The 21,256-nt window shown below is 40.6% G+C and overlaps 3 protein-coding genes across 5 annotated transcripts; 1 reads left to right on the forward strand and 2 right to left on the reverse strand.

The window, feature by feature from the left end:
* Positions 1-297: 297 nt before the first annotated feature.
* On the reverse strand, positions 298-4,485 carry LOC120661632 (putative FBD-associated F-box protein At5g50270). Of its 2 annotated transcripts, none has more exons than XR_005669985.1 (5): positions 4,332-4,485; positions 3,390-3,448; positions 1,621-2,532; positions 1,142-1,522; positions 298-1,023 (listed from the first exon to the last, which is right to left on the reverse strand). XR_005669985.1 is itself a non-coding variant. In XM_039940540.1 (5 exons), exons 1-5 carry the CDS (start codon positions 4,477-4,479, stop codon positions 706-708), a joined length of 1,581 nt encoding a protein of 526 aa, XP_039796474.1. In that variant the 5' UTR covers positions 4,480-4,485; the 3' UTR covers positions 298-705. The 2 variants fall into 2 exon arrangements, 1 of the variants encoding a protein (XP_039796474.1); XM_039940540.1 differs by having other exon boundaries at positions 1,379-1,522.
* Positions 4,486-5,466: 981 nt separating this feature from the next.
* LOC120661644 (sec1 family domain-containing protein MIP3-like) lies at positions 5,467-11,787 on the forward strand. Its single transcript, XM_039940552.1, has 8 exons — positions 5,467-5,620; positions 5,734-5,878; positions 6,348-6,491; positions 7,222-7,374; positions 7,902-8,411; positions 8,518-10,056; positions 10,148-10,216; positions 11,047-11,787. The coding sequence occupies exons 2-8, from the start codon at positions 5,831-5,833 to the stop codon at positions 11,161-11,163; spliced, it is 2,580 nt and encodes an 859-aa protein (XP_039796486.1). The 5' UTR covers positions 5,467-5,620; positions 5,734-5,830; the 3' UTR covers positions 11,164-11,787.
* A 593-nt stretch (positions 11,788-12,380) lies between these two features.
* Positions 12,381-20,305, reverse strand: LOC120661652. 2 transcript variants are annotated; one of them, XM_039940566.1, is made up of 4 exons: positions 19,734-20,305; positions 13,601-19,623; positions 13,359-13,502; positions 12,381-13,000 (listed from the first exon to the last, which is right to left on the reverse strand). In XM_039940566.1, exons 2-4 carry the CDS (start codon positions 14,120-14,122, stop codon positions 12,695-12,697), a joined length of 972 nt encoding a protein of 323 aa, XP_039796500.1. In that variant the 5' UTR covers positions 14,123-19,623; positions 19,734-20,305; the 3' UTR covers positions 12,381-12,694. The 2 variants fall into 2 exon arrangements, with proteins under 2 accessions (XP_039796500.1, XP_039796498.1); XM_039940564.1 differs by having other exon boundaries at positions 13,601-15,706; positions 16,521-20,305.
* Between the last annotated feature and the right edge of the window lie 951 nt (positions 20,306-21,256).

The raw sequence follows: 21,256 nt of genomic DNA on the forward strand, positions 1-21,256 counted from the left end.
AGACCAAGAATAGACGATAACTCTCCCACCCCGAATTTCAGGCCCTTCATCCATCGGCATTTTAGCTTCATGTTTTTGCAAAACAACGAGGGCGCTTCTTCGCAATGCAAGAACCCTGGGGTGGAGCACAAGTGCAGAACCACGTCCCCTTAAAGGAACACGATCAGTACTAGACTCCAAAAATATACCACTGCAGAGGTCGATCATGCAAGGATTTTTCTATCGCAGCCTGTTCACTACCAATATCCCAGTAACATGTATCCCCCCGTTTGCTTAGCTGAAACCACTGGGATTCACTGTCCTAAAATGGATACCACATCTGCAACAACAAAAGTACAGAAATACTCAGATATTCCTTCATTACAAACAGACATTTGGAATGCACATTAGCTATTATAGATAGGTAATGGGAATTGCTTTCACATTAGTTTCACCATCTACGAGTACTTTGAGCAGCACAGCAAAGTCCACCTCCAGACTAACTCATCCACACGATATAGCCAACACACCACAAAAGGCAAGGGACCCCGTTAAAGGCTTAAAGCCATCGGCACAGCCTGCTACGGCATTCCAAACTATAGAGTTCAGTTTACTGCTTTGCATCTGCATCTCTTCACTACATTCAGTTGCCACCAGTACCCGAGTCATAGCAAAATATTTATGACAAGGACTTGTCCATGACATTCTTGTCTGTAATCGTGCAAGTCATATAACTCTAAACTTCACGGTAGATGGAATCTCATGGGGCAAGTGTGTCAAAGCCACCCCCCTCGCATAATTGCACCTCGTGGCATCTTCAGACTTCTCCCTCTTCCATTTGCTGAAGCCTTTGTACTTGTGTGGATGTGTGTCAATAACCAGTTTCTTCAGCATTGGTGACCTCTTTAGCAGAAAGGACTTGAGACCCATCAATTCCGGTTCCCCGCTAAACCCTCCGATATAGATACTGCGGAGCCTTCTAAAGGTACATTTCTTGGGCCATATAACTTTCTGCTTCCTCGGTGGCTGCAGATTCCCATAAACCTGCAAATAAATAAACCAGCATAAGAGAGTAAAACGCTGACAAAAAAATGACCAGACAGGTAGCTTGAAAAAGATTCAGAAACTATGATGTGTTGTTTACAAGCTATGGCATACTTACGATGAAACTAGCAGAATACGAACATTTTCAGGGCCTGGATCTGCTCTTTCCCCATACTCTTAGAGACCACCAAATTTTGTACGAAAGATATGCTGTTTAAAGGTGGAATTATATTTGCCCCCCCCCCCCCCCCCAAAAAAAAAACCAGATAATATAAACCATCATGGGACTCAGAATTTTTCTCTCTCCAAATCTGGCAGTTTTGACCCAGTCAATTAGCAAGCGCAACTTATATACCTGAAGAACAAGTATTTCAACTAGGGGGGCAGCTTTAAGGAGATAAGCCACCGAACAGATGCTCGTTTTCCAAGATGTCAAGAGACACAGCACGATCTTCTTCAAACCAGCAAATATTTTACTGTGTTGCAGTACACGAGATACCTGAAGGTAGCACCAAAAAAAGAGAAAAATAGAAAGGAAATGACGAATTCAGCAACAATACAAATTCTAGAGATGTCACAAACAGAACTCTTACATACCTGTAAACATGTGGGAAACTGTAAGGTCAGTGATCTGAGCTTATGGAGAGCACCCAAGAAGTCTAAAGGGCATTCATTATTCTTCACAAAAAAAACATGAAGTCTGTGAAGAATTGGTGCACATTCATACTCAATATCTACCTTATGACCCTTGTATGAGAAACACTCCAGCCTTTCAGCATGAATGCTAATACTAATTAAGCTCTTACAATTACGAACTTCCAGATACACCAATTCTGCATGAGAGGTTCTCATAGTAATCAACTGATGGCATCTTTGCAGGCTAAAGTGGTGGAGAGCACGACAACTGGACATAATATTCAGAACAACTGAATCAACCACTGATACACGGTGAAGTGAAAGGCAATGTAGATAAGAAAAGCCACTGAGTTTTGCAGACACTGATTCTAAACTGCACATGGATAGAAGCAATATGCGCAATTGGCAACCTCTCAAATCAACAAAATGCTTCAAAGGGAAGCTGTATCGCTCTGCATCTGGTGTGGCAATAATGCCATGATGGCCAGAAAGGATAAGGTTAAGTGTTCTTGAACCAGATGCAGCTGTGAATGCAACCCAGCGATCAAGGTCCGAAGCATGGGACGAGGATAATGGGAAGTTGACTTCGACTTTCTTGATTCCATTACCATTATGATGGCGCAAAACTTCATTTACTTTAGTCACAAACTTTGTAGCTTCTTGATTCCAGAAATCAGGATTTTCGTTATTATTTGTATTTTCTGGCATTTGCATTCCAAAAGTATGCACGTCAAGGATGAGACGGTCAACGTTTTTCCAGAGGTGTCTCCATCTGGTGGACAGACAAGCAGTAACTGCAGCCTCCTTTACTGTCATTAGCGAAAGAATTTTGATCAAAATGTCATCTGGTAGTGTGCTGATCCTGTCATGATTCTGCAGAAGAAACAGCAATTAAAATAAGTAAAGCATTTCAGAAACTGCATATTCCATTTCTTTTTAAAAAAGGAGGCACTTAACTTTTAAAATAAGTACAATGCCTAGATGAATAACAAAAGAAAATCTTCCTTGAACAAATACACATGGGGGATTGGTAAACTTTTCTTCAGTTTGCATAATACTTCAAGATTGATCTTAAAACCAATCAGCAAGTGAAAGCAAAACGTCAGGAAAATCTTTTCATCTCCAACTACCATTAGATTGCTGTTATTTAGATCAGGGTTTTTTGGTTCATGCCTAATTACAAACCCGGACACTGTATAATAAAATTTGGCATCCATGAGCTTTGAACCAAACCTCTAATGCCATTGGAAACCTTTATATATTGAAATTACTATAACCTTTCTGGTACTATGCTTCTATGCCAGCGAATCTGTCAAGATTAATATCAATGCACAGTTCTTGTGAGAAGGAAAATGATGCATTGAAACAATTAAATTCATATTTATGGCAACAAAATGCCTACATCGCTTAAATAATCTGATTAACCCAATGGTTGAACCTTCCAACCCTCTCCATATCTCATCAAAACCATTAACTCCTAGGATTCTCTCTACATAAAGCGTGAAGTGAAACTTTATTGCTTATCTATAAATATCCTGTCACCCAGCATTACTTTGAAGTATTGAATGAGCATAATTGTTCCTTCTATGAAACATCTAACAAAATAACTACAAAGGAATTTCTTGTCGAAATATATAAAAAAATAATGTACTATAGGAAAAAGAAACACACTGCATTAGAATGATAGAAATGCACTTATTAAAGCTATAATAAAATATAAGAAAATCTACCTGCACAGGTTGCTGGACACTGCACCAAGTCTTCCTCTTCTTTGGTGGGATGCAGTCATCTAAACAGAAATAAAAAAAAATGCTGAGTTGCACAGCTAGGTGAATCAATTATTTTCTGAAACACAGGTGACTCAATTGTGTTCTAGCTGTTCCATGTTAAGGTCAATGCAATTAAAGGGGAAATGTTGATTTGAGGCATTATGCCCTTCAAATGCTAAGGCAAGGAACAAGAAGACTTTTGACTTCATTTTCTCCCATCTACTTGCTATCTCGCTTGCTCGCCATATTACATTGAACAGGTTGTATGTTTCTGCTTTGAAAGGAGCAGGAGTTAAACTTGGGGAGTCCTAACTCCAATAAATTTGGGGATGGGATGGAAATCATAATTCGCTGATTTTTAATCCACACCTCCCCAAGTGTTAAATTGGTGAAATTTCCTTCATATAAGTGTTTGACACCGCCCAAAAAGGGCATTACAGGAGACTAGGTTATCAATCCCCGCCAACAAATTGAAACGTAGTCCCATCCTCACATCAACGAGCAAGCAGAATTCAATGCATGTGGACTAGGTTGCAGACCCGAGATCTGATTTCTGGAAAATCAAACTCTTGGTTAGGATCAAAATACTCGACGAAAATCGAGAAAGCCTGTCCATTTATGTGTCTCATCTCTACTCATATCCCCAGCAACCTCAAATGCCAAAGGATATCTTTTTGCGACACTAGATATCCCCAGCAACGGTGCTTCGATACAAGTACAATCACCACCCCCTCTATCCCCTCCATCCGCACACCGAATCACACGCGGATGCTCATCAGCAAAAAAAAAAAAAAAAAAAAAAAAAAAAAAAACCCTGAACCTCCAGCTATTCTGCAGAGCCAGATGGCTACTTTGTACTCCTAGATGCTCATCGGCAACAGCGGTGAGGGTCTAGAAGATCACCTGCGGTTGCCGGCGGCCAACCCAGCGCCGTCGACGAAGTGGAGCCCATAGCGGCCGGCCAGGCGGCCAGTTCGCGGGTACGGCTGAGCGAGCAGCTTGGCGCTTGGTGTTGGACAGTGGTAGCCGCACCAAGCCAGGGGTGGGCCATCAGCAACTTAACAGTGGGCGGGAGCTCGATGGTCATTTCACAATCTCTTCTCTCTGCTCGCATTGTTTGTGTGAAATACAGAAACACCAACCTGGGGAAAGAACTTCGTAAGTTATATTTTTAGGATGGTGTTTGGATTCAGGTATTAAATTTTAGTCTTTGTGACATAAAAAAATATTTAAAAATATTAAATAAAATTTTATTATAAAACTAATTGCAGAACTCTAAGGTTAAACTGCGAAATGAATCTAACGAGGTATAGTAATCCATAATTAGCGAATTGTTATAAATTATAGATTAATTAAACTCATTAGAATCATCTCGTAAATTAACACTCATCTGTCAAAAAATATTTATAAATATATTTTATTTAATACTCTTAAATAGCAATATTCTCTTTGGTGTGATAGAGGCTAAACTTTAGTTCTGGAAAACAAACAACCCCTAGGTCGGTCTCTCTTAAGTTCTTTTTGATATCCTTTTCAAAGAAGCACCTCAGATTCTAATGTTCTTTGAAAAGGATATAGAAAAGGGGATTATAGCACAATGTTCTTTGAAAAGGATATAAAAAAGTGACCTGCATGTTCTTCGAAAAGGATATAAAAAAAAGTGATTATAGCACAATGTTCTTCAAAGAACTCCTGCAGTCGCGAAAAGGATATAAAAAAAGTGATTATAGCACATGCAGATCACTTAATATTCCAGCCGTTGTTAAAGAAGCACCTCAGCACCTCAGATTCCACCGAAGTCGAATCCAGAATCTAAGGTGCTTCTTTAACAACTACTGGAACATTACTTGTCCTTTCGCATGTGCTAATCAATTTTTTATAGATTATCATATGCTATAAATCACTTTTTTTAGGGTATGTGCTATAATCACTTACTAGCGCAATTAAAGTAATAGGCTGGGTTTAAGTTTTGGGCTATTTTTCTCCGATTAAAACGCAACGCCGATTGAAAAATAAATTGAGCCCTGCGCTGCCTTCCGGCCCAGGACGGCCCCGAGCGCGCGTTCCCTTTTTCTTTTTTCCTCCGCTTCTTTCCTTTTTTTTTCCGCTCCACCTCCACTCGGCCTTTCTTCCCCAGCGGCGACGACAGGGCGAGCCGCCACCCTTCTTCGCCGGCGACGAGCATCCGATAGGTATGACCGCCTATTCCCTTCCCTTCCCTTCCTGCTGTGCGAAATCGAACACCCAAAACCCTGATGTTTGCTATTTGTATCTGCCTGCTAAACCTCGTTTTCTTTTTTGCCAGTTCTATACTGGGTCCGCCCCTGCCTTCTCGCCCTCCCATCCTCGTTCCGATCCGGCTTAGGGCGCCGCTTACTCATCCCCTCTCCTAGGAGGGCGCGATGGGGTCCGTGGATCTGATTGCCTCCTGCCGCGACTCCATATGCCAGGTCAGATCCCTTCGCCACTTCGTCCTAATTCCGGGTCTATGCTTGTTCGCCCCAATTTCTTTCGTACGACACAGCACCAAGTTCCAGCTACTGTCGCGTGGAATCCGTGCGGTTTCCACGACTTTGCTTTGGCACCTAGTCATGCGAATTTGCGCTGTGCAGCGATTATCTGATAAATGTGCCTGATTGGAGCAATTATAACCTGTTAAAAAAACCATCTTTTTTTTACATCCTGGACTGGAACATGTATTATTTTTGTTGGCAAAGTTTCTGTTACCATGCCTGGTACATTTCACCTGTCCAGCTTATTACCATCCTTTTGAGCTTCTGGACCCAACATTAGTCTTCCCTAATAACCAACTCAATTTGTGGATAATTTGCCAATAATAGCTTGTGATGAGTTCTGAATGTGAAACTATCATCTTTTCGGCTTTGAAGAAATAAATGTATTTATTTGCTGTGGCTGCAGATTGGAGATGAGATTGCGGATGCAATAGTGTATGTTGATGCGGGCACTCTGGAGGCCTTTCAGTTCATAGGAGCGTTTCCTCTGCTTCTTGAGCTTGGTGCTCGTGCTGTGTGCAGCTTGGAGAACGCGTCACCTCTTGATGCTGTGAGATTCCTTTACTATCTTGCTACCAGTCATAACTTGCAGTAAGTGAAGTATGCTTAAATGCGAGTGCCGAACTGAATGAAACATGTTGGGTCCATCCAAGCTCAAACAAGTAAATGCATGTCTACAATACAAATGAAATGATAAAGATCAGGACACATTCATAATTAGATTACAGGTTCTTCTAATCATGACAAACTTGATCCTGAGTAGGGATGCAGTATCACGTTGATTTCTGTCATCAGGAGCTGTGACTTGCACACTTTAAGGATTATAGAGAGAGGGGGGTGAGTATGACAGTGATGCAATACTCTCTGCTGGTAGCGTGACAGGAATGGTTTTATGATGATTTTGTGTATTCTATTGCTCTGTGCCTATTTTCTCGATGTTATTTATGCAGAGCAGATTTTTTTTTAGAAGAACATGTTTTTTAACTACACTGTTATTGAAATACTTTCTCAATATCGAGTTGGTTGACAGTGATGCACAATAAGTAAATGGTGTTTCGTTCTAGCTTGATGGACTTCGAGTTTCTCCTTTCATAATGTATATTCTTGTTAAACACTGCCTATTGCTATTGGTTTTACAGCACCTTGAGTTTTTGTATAATTAATATATCTGTTTTGTTCAGTACTTATGATAGATTGGAAGTGCCAGGCCTATTGACCTTCATGAATGTTCTGTTCTTCTACTCTTTACCTGATTGTGTGGTGTATCTTGTGCTTTGAAGGTTGCTGACTGGCACTCAACATTTTCTCATCCAGTAAGGAAGATTTTAGTGCTTACATCCCGTCTTCTTAGTGATGCACATCGATATATTCTGCGATGCCTGGGCAACCATGGGACTGTTTCACATTGTACAGTGCTGACAGCTATTTCCGAGGTGCTTCCCCACTGCAAGACTATGTTCCTTGTGATTTATGATTTCGTTTAAGCGCTTCAGAATCCTGCTTGCTAATGTTTTTCCTTCGACTAAAACTCTCTTGATAGAAAATTACCTAAAATACCTTTGGTTGGCATTGAACTTCCTACTTATTTTTTTTAAATACAACAAATCCATAGTAAAACCATTTACAATGTTTGATTTCCCCCCCTAATATACGTAATCTGTAGCAATTTGCATGTATGCTACTGTAGTATATATCTTATTATTTAATTATATTGTAATTAGTTAGCCTGAGGTCCTCGTGTTTTTGTATAGCTGATGAGTACTGAAGGAGCATCTTTAGCTGATGATGTTACATCTGAATTCCACAGTAACTTATGCATTACTTAGAAAAATTTGTGTAAATTTATTTGTTGCTACTGTTATTCATATTGCTTTCTTAGAGCACTTCGAAGCAATATCAATAGTATCCTAAATTTATCCAAGCGGACCTTTTGAATCTTTTTTGCGAAAACTTATGGCAGATTGGTCATTCAGCATATGTTGATTCTCCACTTGGGCCAGATGCTTTCCAGGAGTACGAGACATTACTCGTTCAGGACCATGAGGAGCTTTTTAAAAAGTGTGTGAAATCAAATAAACATAACTATAGTATTAGTTACACCGGGAGTGATTTCACCGCAGATGTTGATAAGGATTCTGAATGGGCTTCCAGGGTCCGTTATGGATCGAATTCTGAATCCAGCCCAACGAAAAGGAATTTGTTTGATGGTGACTTAGGCCAGATAGAAGCTAGCAGGAAGAGGTTGTCTGTAACTGTGTCTCACTTCCCAATGATTTTCTCTCCTATTTCCTCAAGGGCCTTTGTCTTGCCTTCTGAGGGCATAATTGCTGACTCATGCTTGTCGAATGAGCATGAAGATTCCCTTGGTCCTGGTCTACCTTCCATATCTACTGGTAAACCTTTTGACAGTGATGAGGTGCCTCCAGGAGTGACATTGACTGCTCAGTTCCTGTATCATTTGGCCAATAAGGTACAATATATCTCATAGCACATGCCACTTGCTAGTGACATTTTTCTATTTTTTTAAGGATTTGAGCCTTTGTTGATTGCCACTCTTCATTACAAAATGTCTGCAGATGGATCTAAAGCTCGATATATTTTCACTCGGTGATACATCAAAGATCATTGGGAAGCTGATGATGGATATGTCAAGTTTATATGATGTTGGTCGTAATAAGAGATCTGCCGGTCTATTAATCGTAGATCGTACACTTGATCTCCTAACTCCTTGCTTTCATGGTGACTCATTTCTTGATAGGATGCTGTCCTCGTTGCCACGCAAGGAAAGGATGTCATCATCATATTCTGTGGCGAAAAATCCACAGACTCCAAGCAAGCATTCTCACGCTGCTGTTAGACGTGTCCCACTGGATATAAAGGTTCCTTTTGAGACAGTTTTTAAGAAGGAAGAACCTAATAATAGGACCAGTATGGTGTCTGAAGGTATCATGTCATTTATGTCTGGATGGAACTCTGCTGAAGTTAACTCTGAAGTTACCTGGCTACCTGATTATTCTGACAAAGCACATGATGACAGACTTGGCAGTGAACTTGGCACTCTAAATGGTTCACTCCTATCGAATTATGCTGGAGTACGCTACTTAGAAGCATTATTAGACAGAGGAGCAAAAGATGGGTTAATGCTGATTAAGAAATGGCTCATCGAAGCTCTTCAACATGAGAAACTATCCTCTGCATTTATAGGTCGACAAGGAGCTTCTTCTGTTTCAGAGATTCATTCTATGGTGCAAATACTCTCACGAGAGCAGATGTCACTGTTAAGAAACCAAGGAGTTATCCAGTTAGCTCTGGCTGCTGAAATGACTCTCCTGGAGCCTCAAAGTTCTCACTGGGATGCTTTTACTAGTGCTGAGAGAATATTAAGTGTAACATCTGCAGAGACGACTCAAAGTCTTGCCGGTGAGCTTCGTGATTTCATCAACACTAGCACTTCAGTGGACTCTCACAAACAAGCTACTACATTGGAGTCTTCACAGGGATTACTTAGTTTTCAGGACGTATTACTTCTAACAATTATTGGGTATATCTTGGCTGGTGAGAATTTTCCTACATCCATAGCTGGTGGCCCCTTTTCTTGGGAAGATGAACGGTCTCTTAAAGATGTCGTGGTAGACTCCATCCTTGAGCGACCATCATCAGTGAAGCTACGATTCCTTCATGGCCTGGATAATGAACTTGAAGCTAAAGCAAGATCCAAAGATGTTGAGAGAAATAATAAGGATTCTACTGAGCTAGCATCCAATACTGATGATTTCGATGATGAATGGGGTAACTGGGATGACAATGATAATGCCGATGACCAAAAAGAGGAAGCTTATGGGGACATGCAACTTAAGTTGGAAGTCCGAGATAGGGTTGATCAACTTTTCAAATTCTTTCACAAATTGTCCAGTATGAGGATAAGAAACTATGCTCTTGGAGAAGGCCTAGCAGCATTAAGTAGATTCGAAACTGATAGCTACTCAAGGAAAGGCTTGCTTTATAAATTGCTATTAGCTCTGTTGTCAAGGTACGATATACCTGGCCTCGAATACCATTCATCAGCTGTTGGTCGTTTATTCAAGAGTGGATTAGGGAGATTTGGGCTTGGACAGGTGAGTTTTTTAGTTACTTTTTACTTGCTTGTGGCTGTGTCTTTGTTTATCTCTTTATTTTCCTTTTTTCTAACTAGTGTTCCGTTTGCAGTCAAAACCAAGTTTTGGTGATCAAAGCGTGCTTATCATTTTTGTTGTGGGGGGTATTAATACTCTGGAGGTATGGATCCATTTTCTTTGGTTTCCATTATTTGATCCTGTCATGATCATGATTTAAGATTTTAAGTCCTATGTTTTCTCCCAGGCTGTTTGGTGTTTACATGAATATTTGCTCTCTCTTGCAAACTGTATGAACCCATCACTAGCTTTTAAATTAAATATGGAATCAGATATCTTTATCATTGTCATTTGTGATTCTATGAAGAATCATACTTTAGTTAATTCATCAGATGTGATAGCATAATGTACTTTTTCTTGGTATAGTGAGATTATCTTAGTATGAAGGAAGCACACCTTAATTACCATCTGATCCAAAATACATATTTCATTTCAGGAATCTTTTCGTTCAAACTTTCTAACTTTGATTTGAGTGTTTGGACATCAATATATAAAAATTACATAGATTGACAACAAGATGCTTCTTGATTCTCCGTGAAAAGTACTTTCACAACTTTAACTTCCTTTCTTTGAAATTACATTTTTATAGAAATTGCTATTCAAAGTTTTGACCTTGTAGACCGTGTCAATATCCTAAATGACATATATTTTGAATCTGAGCAAGTATTATTTATTGCCATTCTTTTTTACCTTGAATATATTTTCTGCTTTTCCACTGTACAAAATCTGGTTCTATAATAGTAATAATTACTGCAGTTTGAAAAACACATGCTAGGTTAGTTTTTCATTTTTCAACATACAATCTCCAAAACTCCAAGACTTGTAGTTCTATCTTCTGAAATGTAGAACATGGTATGTCATACAGTAATAACATTATATCAAACAAGATGGTAATCAGTGCCTTACCAAATCAAATGGCCTCTTTTATGCAAGGTGCGGGAAGTTATGAAGGCAATTTCAGAGAGCAGCAGACCAGATGTGGAGCTTGTTCTTGGCGGTACCACCCTTCTCACTCCAGATGACATGTTTGAGTTGATGTTGGGCTCATAAGTTCACCTTCATGCTTGAGGCTTAATGCTATTGGGTTCTAACATCACGGGGTGGTGTACAAGGCATCTGAAGAAGAGTCCCAAATAACCCAGATTATTGACTCAGTGCATTTTTCAGAAATTTTAATGTCTGGTGGAGCAGAATGTTCAGACTATGAAGTGTGTGGTGTTAATACTACCAGAAGCAATGCAAGCAGTCGGCAATTCATAAACAGTCCTTGCGGACCCTTGGTCATAAGCTGCAAGATGTACTGTTCTTCATAGGTTTGCAGCACCGGCAATAATGGCCTTTGCAGTAATCTTCTGAAAATGCACGCATTGCTGGTAGCTACACAAAAGTATATACATCTTATGGAGTCAGTGGCCAGCTTGCTTCTATCTTAGAACGTCAAGAGATGGCAAACAAAAGATAAGTCCGAATTAACCCACTAATTATACACCCAAAATTAGCATGGACATCAGGACGTGCTAATGCTTATGAGAAGTTGTTTTGCTCCCAAAGATATGCATTCTAGTACAGTAACCAGCATGTAAAATCAGTGTACATTGTATGGTGATAAGGAAATTTTGGAGGTTTACTGCACTGGAGAACATTCCTATATTGAAAATTCATCTTTTTTTTACACCTCTTGTATGGTTTTTTTTTACACCTCGTGTATGGGTAGAGCTACAGTTTGTATTCATATACATACATACACCATCGCTACACACGCATCCACTCACACCTAATGCACTCAATTAGATCTTAAGTTCACCGGAACCATCATGATTCTGTAGGCAGCTGGTGCATTGCATTCCTGTTATGGCTTGACATGAGAAGCAGCTTACATTATTTGAGGGTTCGGTCTGTCCACCCAAGCCACTGGCTCGTTCTCAACATCCTTTTGATTCACTGGATTTTATTCTGAATCTTTTGGTCCTTCAAGTCATCTAAGGCCTTGGAAAGAAGTCTGAATTGTCATATCCAAGTGGTACTATCAGCCACGTCAGTGTACTAATATGTATGACGTATTAATGGGCACATCTTAAAATTAGTCAAGAATTTAGAACTAGAACATGACAGATTGAATACGTGAAATATGTATCCTACCACAGACCACACAAAAGCATCAGTGTGCATTGCATTTCACCAGCTCAGTGCCTTGATACACCATTACCACAAAAGAGCACTGGGTGCCCATTCGCGTATGAACAGTCCCAACTGGTACGCAGAAGAAAGAGGCACATTTTATCGCGTATGCATAATTTTTTTTTCAAAGCTATTACGTATGCATAATAGCTGTACACAGGGAGGCATTTTCCACATTAGTGTCACTAATAAACACTTCAGCACAACAGTAATCCATCCACGAAGAGATGTCCGCATCACAAATTAAAGCAAACTACCAGCTACAGGATATTTCTTCACTAATTGCGGCTAGTACCAAAGTCATTGCAAACTGGTTTCTCACAACATGTCATAACATGCTCAAAATGCCCTACTTCATAGATAATTGGTAACGACCGTGACATTCTTATCAACAGCACGACAGTCACATAACGATGAGCTTCACGGTAGATGGAACATTAGGGGCCAAGTGAGTTGACACCACCTCCCTTGCATATTCACATCTTGCATCATCTTCAGACTCCTCCCTCATCCATTTGCTGTAGCGTCGATGCGTGTAAATTGTTATTGTCTTCAACATAGGTGACCAACTTAACAGAAAGAACACAAGTTGCACCATTTCAGATTCCCCACTAAACCCTCCAATCCTAAAAGTGTGGAGCCTTGTAGGTGTAAAATTCTTGGGCCATCTAATCTTCAGCTTTTTTGGTGGACGCAGGTTGCCATGGACCTGTAAATAAGTAAAGAAATATGAAATAGTACAAGGCTAACAAATAATGACTACACTGCGTGCTTGAAAACACATCCACTGTAGAATATGATATATTGTTTACTAGTTGCGATAAAAGGTGTGTAGCACCTAGCAGGGTTCTTCCCCCTACTGCACCTTTTATATTTGTTGTTTCACTATGATTTGAGGAAGACCAGATATTCTGTAAAGCTTAGACAATAATCCAAAGTAAACTTGGATTAAAAAAATTAAATATAAACAGTAACCATTCAGTTAGTGGGAGGAACTGTCAGGAACAAGGAAAATCCCTAAATCTGGTTCTTTTGACCCTGAAGACTAGCAAGCACAAATTATATACCTCAAGCTCCAGTCTTTTTACTAAACAGGCAGCTTTAAGGAGATAAGGGACAAAACGGATGCTCTTTTTCCAAGATGTCAAGAGACACAACATAATTTCCTTCAAACCGGTGAATCTTCCACTGAGCTGTAGTATAGGAGATACCTAAATATAGCCCAAAAAGGAAACATATAAGAAGTGGGGATAAGTTTAGCAACAACTTCTAAAAACGTTACATGCCTAAGTGATGGCTTGTTACATACCTGTGAACGAGAGGTGAACTGCAACCTCAGCTTTTTTAGTTTAGGGAATACACCTATGCAGTCTAAAGGGAACTCACAACCACGCTGAGAAAGAGCGTTAAGTTCACGAAGAACTGGTGCACATTCATACTCAATATTGACGAGCTTACCACCCATGTATGAGAAACGCTTGAGCTTTTCAGCATGAATACTGATACTTAGTAATCTCCAGCAGTTATAAACTCCTAAGCCCACCAATTCTGCATGAGAAGTTCTCAGATTGATCAACTTATCACAAGCTCCCAGATGTAACCAACGGAGAGCACGACAGCTGGATATAATACTCTGAAGAACCTCATCAACCACTTGCACAAAGTCGAGTCTCAGGGTAAGGAGATAAGAGAATCCAATGAGGTTTGCAGGCACTGTTTCTAAACTGCATGTGGATAGAAACATATAGCGCAGTTGGCAGCCTCTCAAATCAACATAATGCTCCAAAGGGAACAAGTATCGCTCCGCATGCTGTGTGGCTACCCGCACCATGCCAATATAGTCAGAACTCAGAAAGGATAAAGTTAACCATTTCTGAACCGGATTTAACTGCAAATGAAACCCAGCGATCTAGCTCGGAAGCATGGACTGAGGATAATGGGAACTTAACTTCGAATTTCTTGATTCTATTACATTTATGGTGTCTCAAAACTCCATTTACTTTATTCACAAACTTTGTAGCCTCTGAATTCCAGAAATCAGGGTTTCCACGATAATCTGAATTTGCTGGCACTTGCATCCCAAAAGTATCCATGTCAAGGATGAGATGGTCGATATTTTCCCAGAGGTGTCTCCATCTGGGGGAAAGAACATCAGTCATTGCAGCCTCCCTTACTGTCATTAGCGAAAGTATTTGGATCAAAATATCATCTGGGAGTGCGCTGATCCTATCAGAATTCTGTAGAAATAAATAGAATCAGAGGTATTAAGTGATTTTAGCAAATGAATGTTTCTCTTTTTTTCCCTTTGCAGAAGAAAGCACATGTTTCTTAACATGTACATTAACTAGAATGTCTATTGGACACAAAATAATTTTCTTCTTTCTTGGCAAATGTCTAGCTCTGGTCTGTAAGCTTATATGGAGAAGAATAAAATTCCTGAAGATATAGACTAAGTATACTTTCCTACAACCAGCATAGTTCTTCAAGATTTACCGTTCAATCAATTCAGCAAGCAAATGCAATAATGCAAGCAAGAAAAAGAGTCCGAACAGTTGATTGCATCTCCTACAAGAAATTACCATTAGGTTGCTGTTATCTACATCATGGTTGTTTGGTTCAACTGCTTGAAAAGTTCAAGCCACATTCAAACCCGACCTCAGTAAACAAAATTTGGCATCCGTGGGTGTCAAACCAAACAGCCTAATGCCACTGGTAACCTTTGTATGTTGAAAATACCATCACTATTGTTCTACTATGCTTCAATTGCATCAAATTTATTGCAGTTATACCAATGCACAGTTTTATTCAGGAAATTACACTGCATTCAAGTACTAAATTTTCCCATAGAGCAATAAGTTTTTTTTACCTATTTGCAATATCCTTTGAAGAATCTGATTTACCTAATGGTTGAATTTTCCGACCTCACCATATCCTACTAACATCCTTGACTCTAGGATTATTTCTACATAAAGCCTGAGATGAAACTGAACAACAAATATGATTTAAAGCAACACTTTCAACCAAAAATTAGCATGATTGTTGAATTTTCTAATCCTCACCATATCCTACTAAGATCCTAAACTCGAGGATTGTTCCTACATAAAGCCTGAGTTGAAACTGAACTACAAATATGATTTAAAGCATCACTTTCAACCACAAATTAGCACAATTGTTCTTTCCATGGTAGCAAAGGACCGCGATGGAATTCCTTCTTCAAGATATAAATACTGCAGTCTATCAATCCAAAAGATATAATTGTTTCTATTCAATAATAGTAAAAAGAAATGTGCTTTTCGTTGGAATGACCAAAATGCACTTATTTAAGCTATGCTTAAAATTTTTTTTTAAAAAAGAATTACCTGTGCATGTTTCTCGACATTACGCCATGTCCTCTTCTCTAGTGGAATGCAGTCATCTGGAGTAAAGTAAAAAAATACAAATGCTGAGCTGCACAGTTAGGTCACTCAGTTGTGTTGTAGGCTTGTAGTTGTTCAGGTTAAGGTTAAAAAAACTGCAATTAAGATGTTCCCCCACTACTTTTCTACCCACAAAATATAATCAAGAGCTCACTGTTTTCATGTTGAACCACTGACGCAAAGTACTAGGAATGCATGCTGCTGCTATCTGAGTAGGAGCTGCCGTACTTCACTAAATTTGGGAATTGATATGGAAATCGATCCTTCACAGATTCTTATACGCACCTATCTTGAGTTTCCTTCTGTTTAGTTCGATCCCCACAAAAATGTGATTATGATTTCATTTTTTGAACGAAATGGCATTATGATTTATGAGGAAACATTCTATCAGCAGCTCATTGAATAAGTTCCATCCCCATATAAATGTTATCTCAAAGCTCAACTGGAACCCACTATAGTTCCTGAACAAGAAATTTTTAATGCAAATGATATGTTGCGATTCGAAATATGGTTTCTTGTTACTCAAAACGGACCTTTTTTTAAAAAAAAAGAACTTGTCTACTGTACGTCCTGTCTCTACCCCCAAAATGTTGCTTCAATAGAAGTAAAATCAACCCCCCCCCCCCCCCCCGCCCTCTCCCTGCATCCCTCTTCCAATACCGAGCATTGCCCTGTTTAGATTAGACCAATCTTCTGGGTCGCTTAAACTCTTGGCGGAAACCCTAAGCCCCAAGAGCACCTCTCCTTACATTTCGTTAAACCGTACTCCTATGATGCACATCTGCAAACAATGGAGGATGCGGGAAAGATCACCTGCGGATTCCGGATGCGACTGGTGCCCGGGCGGCGAACTGGAGCCCATCTCCGGCGGCCTGTCCGCCGGCGCGGCCGAGAGAGAGAGCAGTCAGGTTTTTTGTTCTTATCGGCTTGGGGCTCGATGGTCATTTCAGAGAAACGGTCTGGCTGGCTTCGTCTCCGTCTGAAATTCATTTTTTTTCGAAGCAGGAGCTTTGCCTTTCCATTACAGTAGAAACTAGGAAGCAAGTGCCTGTACAAGGGGCATGCTTGGATTGCTACTAAAATTTTGGCATATCAAAATTTTGCCAAGCTAAAATTTTGGCCACTATTTAGTTGGGTACTAAAATTTATTCACCTCTCATATTTACCCTACCAAAATATGGGCAAGTTTTTTTTGCCCAATATTTGGCTAGCCAAAACTTTGGCCTGTCAAAATTTTAGTAGCAATCCAAGCACACCCAAGATGCGGCAGTTGCGGCCACGTTCGAAGAACCGGAAAACTAATTAATAAATTTTTTTTACAGTAATCCGTACTGTTCCCATCCTGACAGACGAATTGGGTTTATTTGCCTGCTGGCCGTCCCGTTTGATGATCTGATCGTTTTTCAGATGAGTTTTTGTAGCTTCGTCCCTTTGTTTTTTTTCCTAGTATGGAAAACAGAAGTAGGCAACCTTGTACAGCCCTGACGACGCTAGAGAAGAGCGTCTTGAAGATTTGAAAGGGAGATCCGGGTTCAAGCTCTGCTTCCTTCTTAATTGAAAACACGGAAGCTTTCAACAATTTTTTTTAAAAAAATCGTAATAATTTGTTTTTGGGTCTTGTTAAAAACCGTCATGACAAAAATAACGCTTCTTAAGTATCTCCAACAGTCTCCTGAACCGGTTTAAAAGATTTAAATTAAACTGGGGCCGCGTGTGCACCATTAGTAGGTTCAGAATGTACTGGGTATGTATGTATGTATTTTGGCAACTGCTCAATTTCGGTACCAAAACGACAAGAATTGATGTGTGCAGTACGGTAAGCGGAGGTGAAATGCATGGCATGATTTTTTTACAGCATTATATTGGGTACACTCGCTACTCGTACAAATTAAAGTGCCTGCGCAACGAACGCCGCCAGCATGCACGCACATCTGCCTCTCGACAACCTAGGCAGGCAGGCAGGTAGCAGCTAGCAGATGAGATCGATCGACGATACCAAAGATACAGTCACATCTGAGCGAGGAGATCATGCATGCATTGCAAAACAAAAATACACACAGCTCGATTATTACTCGGCAAATGAAATCAGCCCTAGCTAGCTAGCTATAAGCACGCGCCTCAACCGTACCCACATTATTATACAGTATACACGTACTACTGGCCCACTCTCACGCACCCCTCAAGACAACAAGCGCGCGCGTAGAGAGAGAGAGAGAGAGAGGAGAGAGAGAGAGAGAGAGAGAGAGAGATGTATCAGTAATAAGACATGCTAGGAATTAGCATGCAATAAGACACACACACACGTACGTAGAAGGCCTCACATGATCCGATCCGAGTATGCTCGTTCTCATTGAATCACATTTTTATGTATCAATGGCGAGTTTATGGCTCAAACTTGGTTGAACTAGCTAGCTAGGCCACAACACAGTAGATCAGCTTCCTACAGTACAACACTACATGCATGCATGTGTGTGATTGATTAACAAAGATCGATGTTCTCAGCTATAAGAGAAGGTACATTTGAAGAAAACTAGCAGCATTGTTATATATAGTGATACGGGTCCAAAAACACCTGATTAATATATAGGGAAAAGAGAGCTAAATTTATTACTTAGACACAACTACATTACATCCCTATGAGCAAACTAAAAAGAGTTATTGCTCAGTACACAGTTGACCATGCAAACGCTACGCCGCTGTTTATCTTGCTTGCTTTTGCGACATGATTGAGATTTTGATAAAAGAATAAGGCCACTGAATAATACATTCTTTTTTTATTGTGGAAGGCTCAAACTCAGGGCTAGCTGCATACTCATGTACATCGGTAGATATTTAGACATAGCTAGCTAGCTATGACAGCTTTACAATACAGCAAATACTACAGGCCTGCTGTATACGTCACTATAGCAAATGTCTTGCACGCCACTTCAAGAAAATATACGCTTATAAAAGGAGAAAAAGGTCTATGATTACTTGGATATATATGAGTACAAACACACATGAACCATGAATTTTATAGAAAAAAGAACACCACATATAGGCTAATACTAAATAGTTTTGGTATTTCTGAATACATAGTTTTTGCTATATATGTATATCTAGATATAAGGTATACCTAGATGAATAGCAAAAATGATATATCTAAAAAAATAAAAAACGACCTATAATTTGAAATGGAGGAAATGCAATCTTTTTTTATGAAATGCACAAATTAAATATATATGTACAAGACAACGACTATTCGAACTTCAGGGCTCAAAGCACTTGAATCATAGCTGATATAGGAGTACATAAGAAATTGGATAAATGAAAGTAAGTTGCTTGGTAATAGTATATGTAGCAGGTCAAAATTGAATATAATCAGTATCAAATTCAAATAATTTTGTATATACCATGAATGCTTCATACGATGATAAAAGAGAGTCATGTCAATATAATACCCACAAAATTAAAGATGGTCCGCTATGTTAGAGAAACCTATGAAACCCCAATGGCTTTGAGCCCACCATGAACGGAATACAATTCTGTGAACTAATAAAATAGTACAAAAAAGGAGTGGTTAAATTGAGCTTGAATGTATTGTGCTAAAAAAGCATGTGAGACTGTGCGAATGCACGGAAAGACGAAGAGAAATGTTAGAGAGAGAGAGATGAGGGCCATGCTTGGCACCTCGCACGCCAGCCGCAGCGGCCACCGATCGATCGATCAACAAAATCTCCGATCCAGGTGGTAGCCGTGCGAGTGGCATACAGGGAGCCAGGCATATTCCCTAGAACTTTTCACCTCCTTTCGTTCTCTCCTGCCTGCCGCCGCCATTACATACTAATGGCTCATCATCAGCTCCATCGATCGGCACATGCATGCCCCTGCTGCTGCCAAGACACAAGCTCATCATCATCTCCGCCATTCACGCCGCCTGCAAGATAGAAGATCTCCATTACCCTACTAGCTAGGCTAGCTAGCTGCATGGTTCTCATCAACAGCTAGCTCACATCCCCCCTCTCTCGCGCACATGTATGTACTCACATATGAATGATGAACAATGATAGGGAATGAATGAACGATCGAGAGAGGAAGAAGATGGAGTGAGCGAGTGAGGTTGAAGGTGCTTGGCAAGAACAAATATATAGACCCTCCGGACCCCATGGTGATATATAGATGACGAATGTAATGTGCCCTAGCTAGCTAATCCCTCACGCACTCGCTTTTGCGGCTGATGCACAGAGCAAGCACGGCCACACATACTAGCGGGTGTGTAGCGGCCACCTCAGCACGCAGCAGCTCGCACCACCAAACCCTAGCTGCTGGATCGACCGAGCTGCTCCCTTCATTCTCCCACGCACCCCCGGCCGCGCGCATTATTACATGAGATATGCCGCGGGCAGCGACAAGCGCATAGCTGCGCGCAGATGCGGAAACCCTAGAGGCTGCCGGGGCGCTACTCGCCGCCCGGCGACATGACACTCTGTCAGGAGCTGAGGCCTTTCCCTTCGTCCTTGCTAGCTGCTGCTGCTGCCTGCTGCCTGCTGCTTGTAGCATCAGCTAGCTAGCTGCTCCGATCCATGCGGCCGCTGTGGGGGATGCGAAATCTTTGTGCTTGGTCGCATCTGCGGCGTGATGGCCGGCCTGCGTGCATCCACGATCGACGCATCATCATATCATATATTCAATTAAATGCAACAAAGTATTATACAGTTAGTACTACGCACCTACCAATGCAAATGCAAGAACAACTACTCCTCCTCCTCGAGCTTTTTGTGTGGACGCTTGCGTGCAATCTCTCTCTCTTTTTCCCGGCCGGTCCCTTGCGATCGATGCAGTGCTGTCCTCCCTGGACTGGGCTTTGTCTCCCAGTGCTTGGCTTTGGCAGCAAGTAGGATTCCCCTGTGGATGGGGTGTGAGTGTGGGTCAAGGCACCACCGATCGATATGCATATTCATCACTACCGGCCTGTGTCTTTTTTACTGACATGCATGTGGTTAGGGAATCATGCCAAAGCAGTCCTAAACCATGGTTAGTTATATCCTAGCTGCATCCGTAGGGAGGGTCACAATGCAAGTTATGACAACGATAAGCAATGCAAGCACTGCTGTGTGGCAACCCTTTTCTCTTGGAGACTAATGGTTGTAAACCCGGCTGGCCCCAATGTTACTGTAATGGTGAGAGAGATCGTGCATGCCACACAGGGCATGGCCTTTTGTAGCTACAGTTTCCTCGTCTGTTTAAAAATGATAGGTAAAGCGATTGATGAGAATCTTGTCTTTTTCCTTACCATTTTGCACTTGGCACGTAGTAGCTAGCTAGGAAACTCGATCGGTTTCAACATGCGCGATTTTCCACAGCAATGTAATAGTGAAGTACAAAGATAGGCGACAATTGGTATTTGTACAGTCATTTTTCAAAGTATAATTAATTAACACCTGGTATATCTACACATATATAATATATATGTTGCACCTATATGTTTAAACTTTAAAGCAAGGCCGCTACCTATAACGGGCTAAGTGTTGGATCATATAGATAATATATACCTACTGATTATTAGTCAT

This window comes from Panicum virgatum, chromosome 2K (assembly GCF_016808335.1).
Source record: "Panicum virgatum strain AP13 chromosome 2K, P.virgatum_v5, whole genome shotgun sequence".
Classification (NCBI taxonomy): domain Eukaryota; kingdom Viridiplantae; phylum Streptophyta; class Magnoliopsida; order Poales; family Poaceae; genus Panicum; species Panicum virgatum.

Excerpts from the sequence above, each read along its gene's own strand:
- LOC120661632 (XM_039940540.1), bottom strand. The coding sequence starts at position 4,479 with ATGGCCCACCCCTGGCTTGGTGCGGCTACCACTGTCCAACACCAAGCG. Across the intron at positions 3,449-4,331 it reads TTGGCCGCCGGCAACCGCAG|ATGACTGCATCCCACCAAAG; the intron begins GTGATCTTCTAG and ends ATTTCTGTTTAG. Across the intron at positions 2,533-3,389 it reads GTGTCCAGCAACCTGTGCAG|AATCATGACAGGATCAGCAC; the intron begins GTAGATTTTCTT and ends TTTCTTCTGCAG.
- LOC120661644 (XM_039940552.1), top strand. The coding sequence starts at position 5,831 with ATGGGGTCCGTGGATCTGATTGCCTCCTGCCGCGACTCCATATGCCAG. Across the intron at positions 5,879-6,347 it reads GCCGCGACTCCATATGCCAG|ATTGGAGATGAGATTGCGGA; the intron begins GTCAGATCCCTT and ends CTGTGGCTGCAG. Across the intron at positions 8,412-8,517 it reads TGTATCATTTGGCCAATAAG|ATGGATCTAAAGCTCGATAT; the intron begins GTACAATATATC and ends AAATGTCTGCAG.
- LOC120661652 (XM_039940566.1), bottom strand. The coding sequence starts at position 14,122 with ATGGTGCGGGTAGCCACACAGCATGCGGAGCGATACTTGTTCCCTTTG. Across the intron at positions 13,503-13,600 it reads AGTTCACCTCTCGTTCACAG|GTATCTCCTATACTACAGCT; the intron begins GTATGTAACAAG and ends GGCTATATTTAG. Across the intron at positions 13,001-13,358 it reads TAAAAAGACTGGAGCTTGAG|GTCCATGGCAACCTGCGTCC; the intron begins GTATATAATTTG and ends ACTTATTTACAG.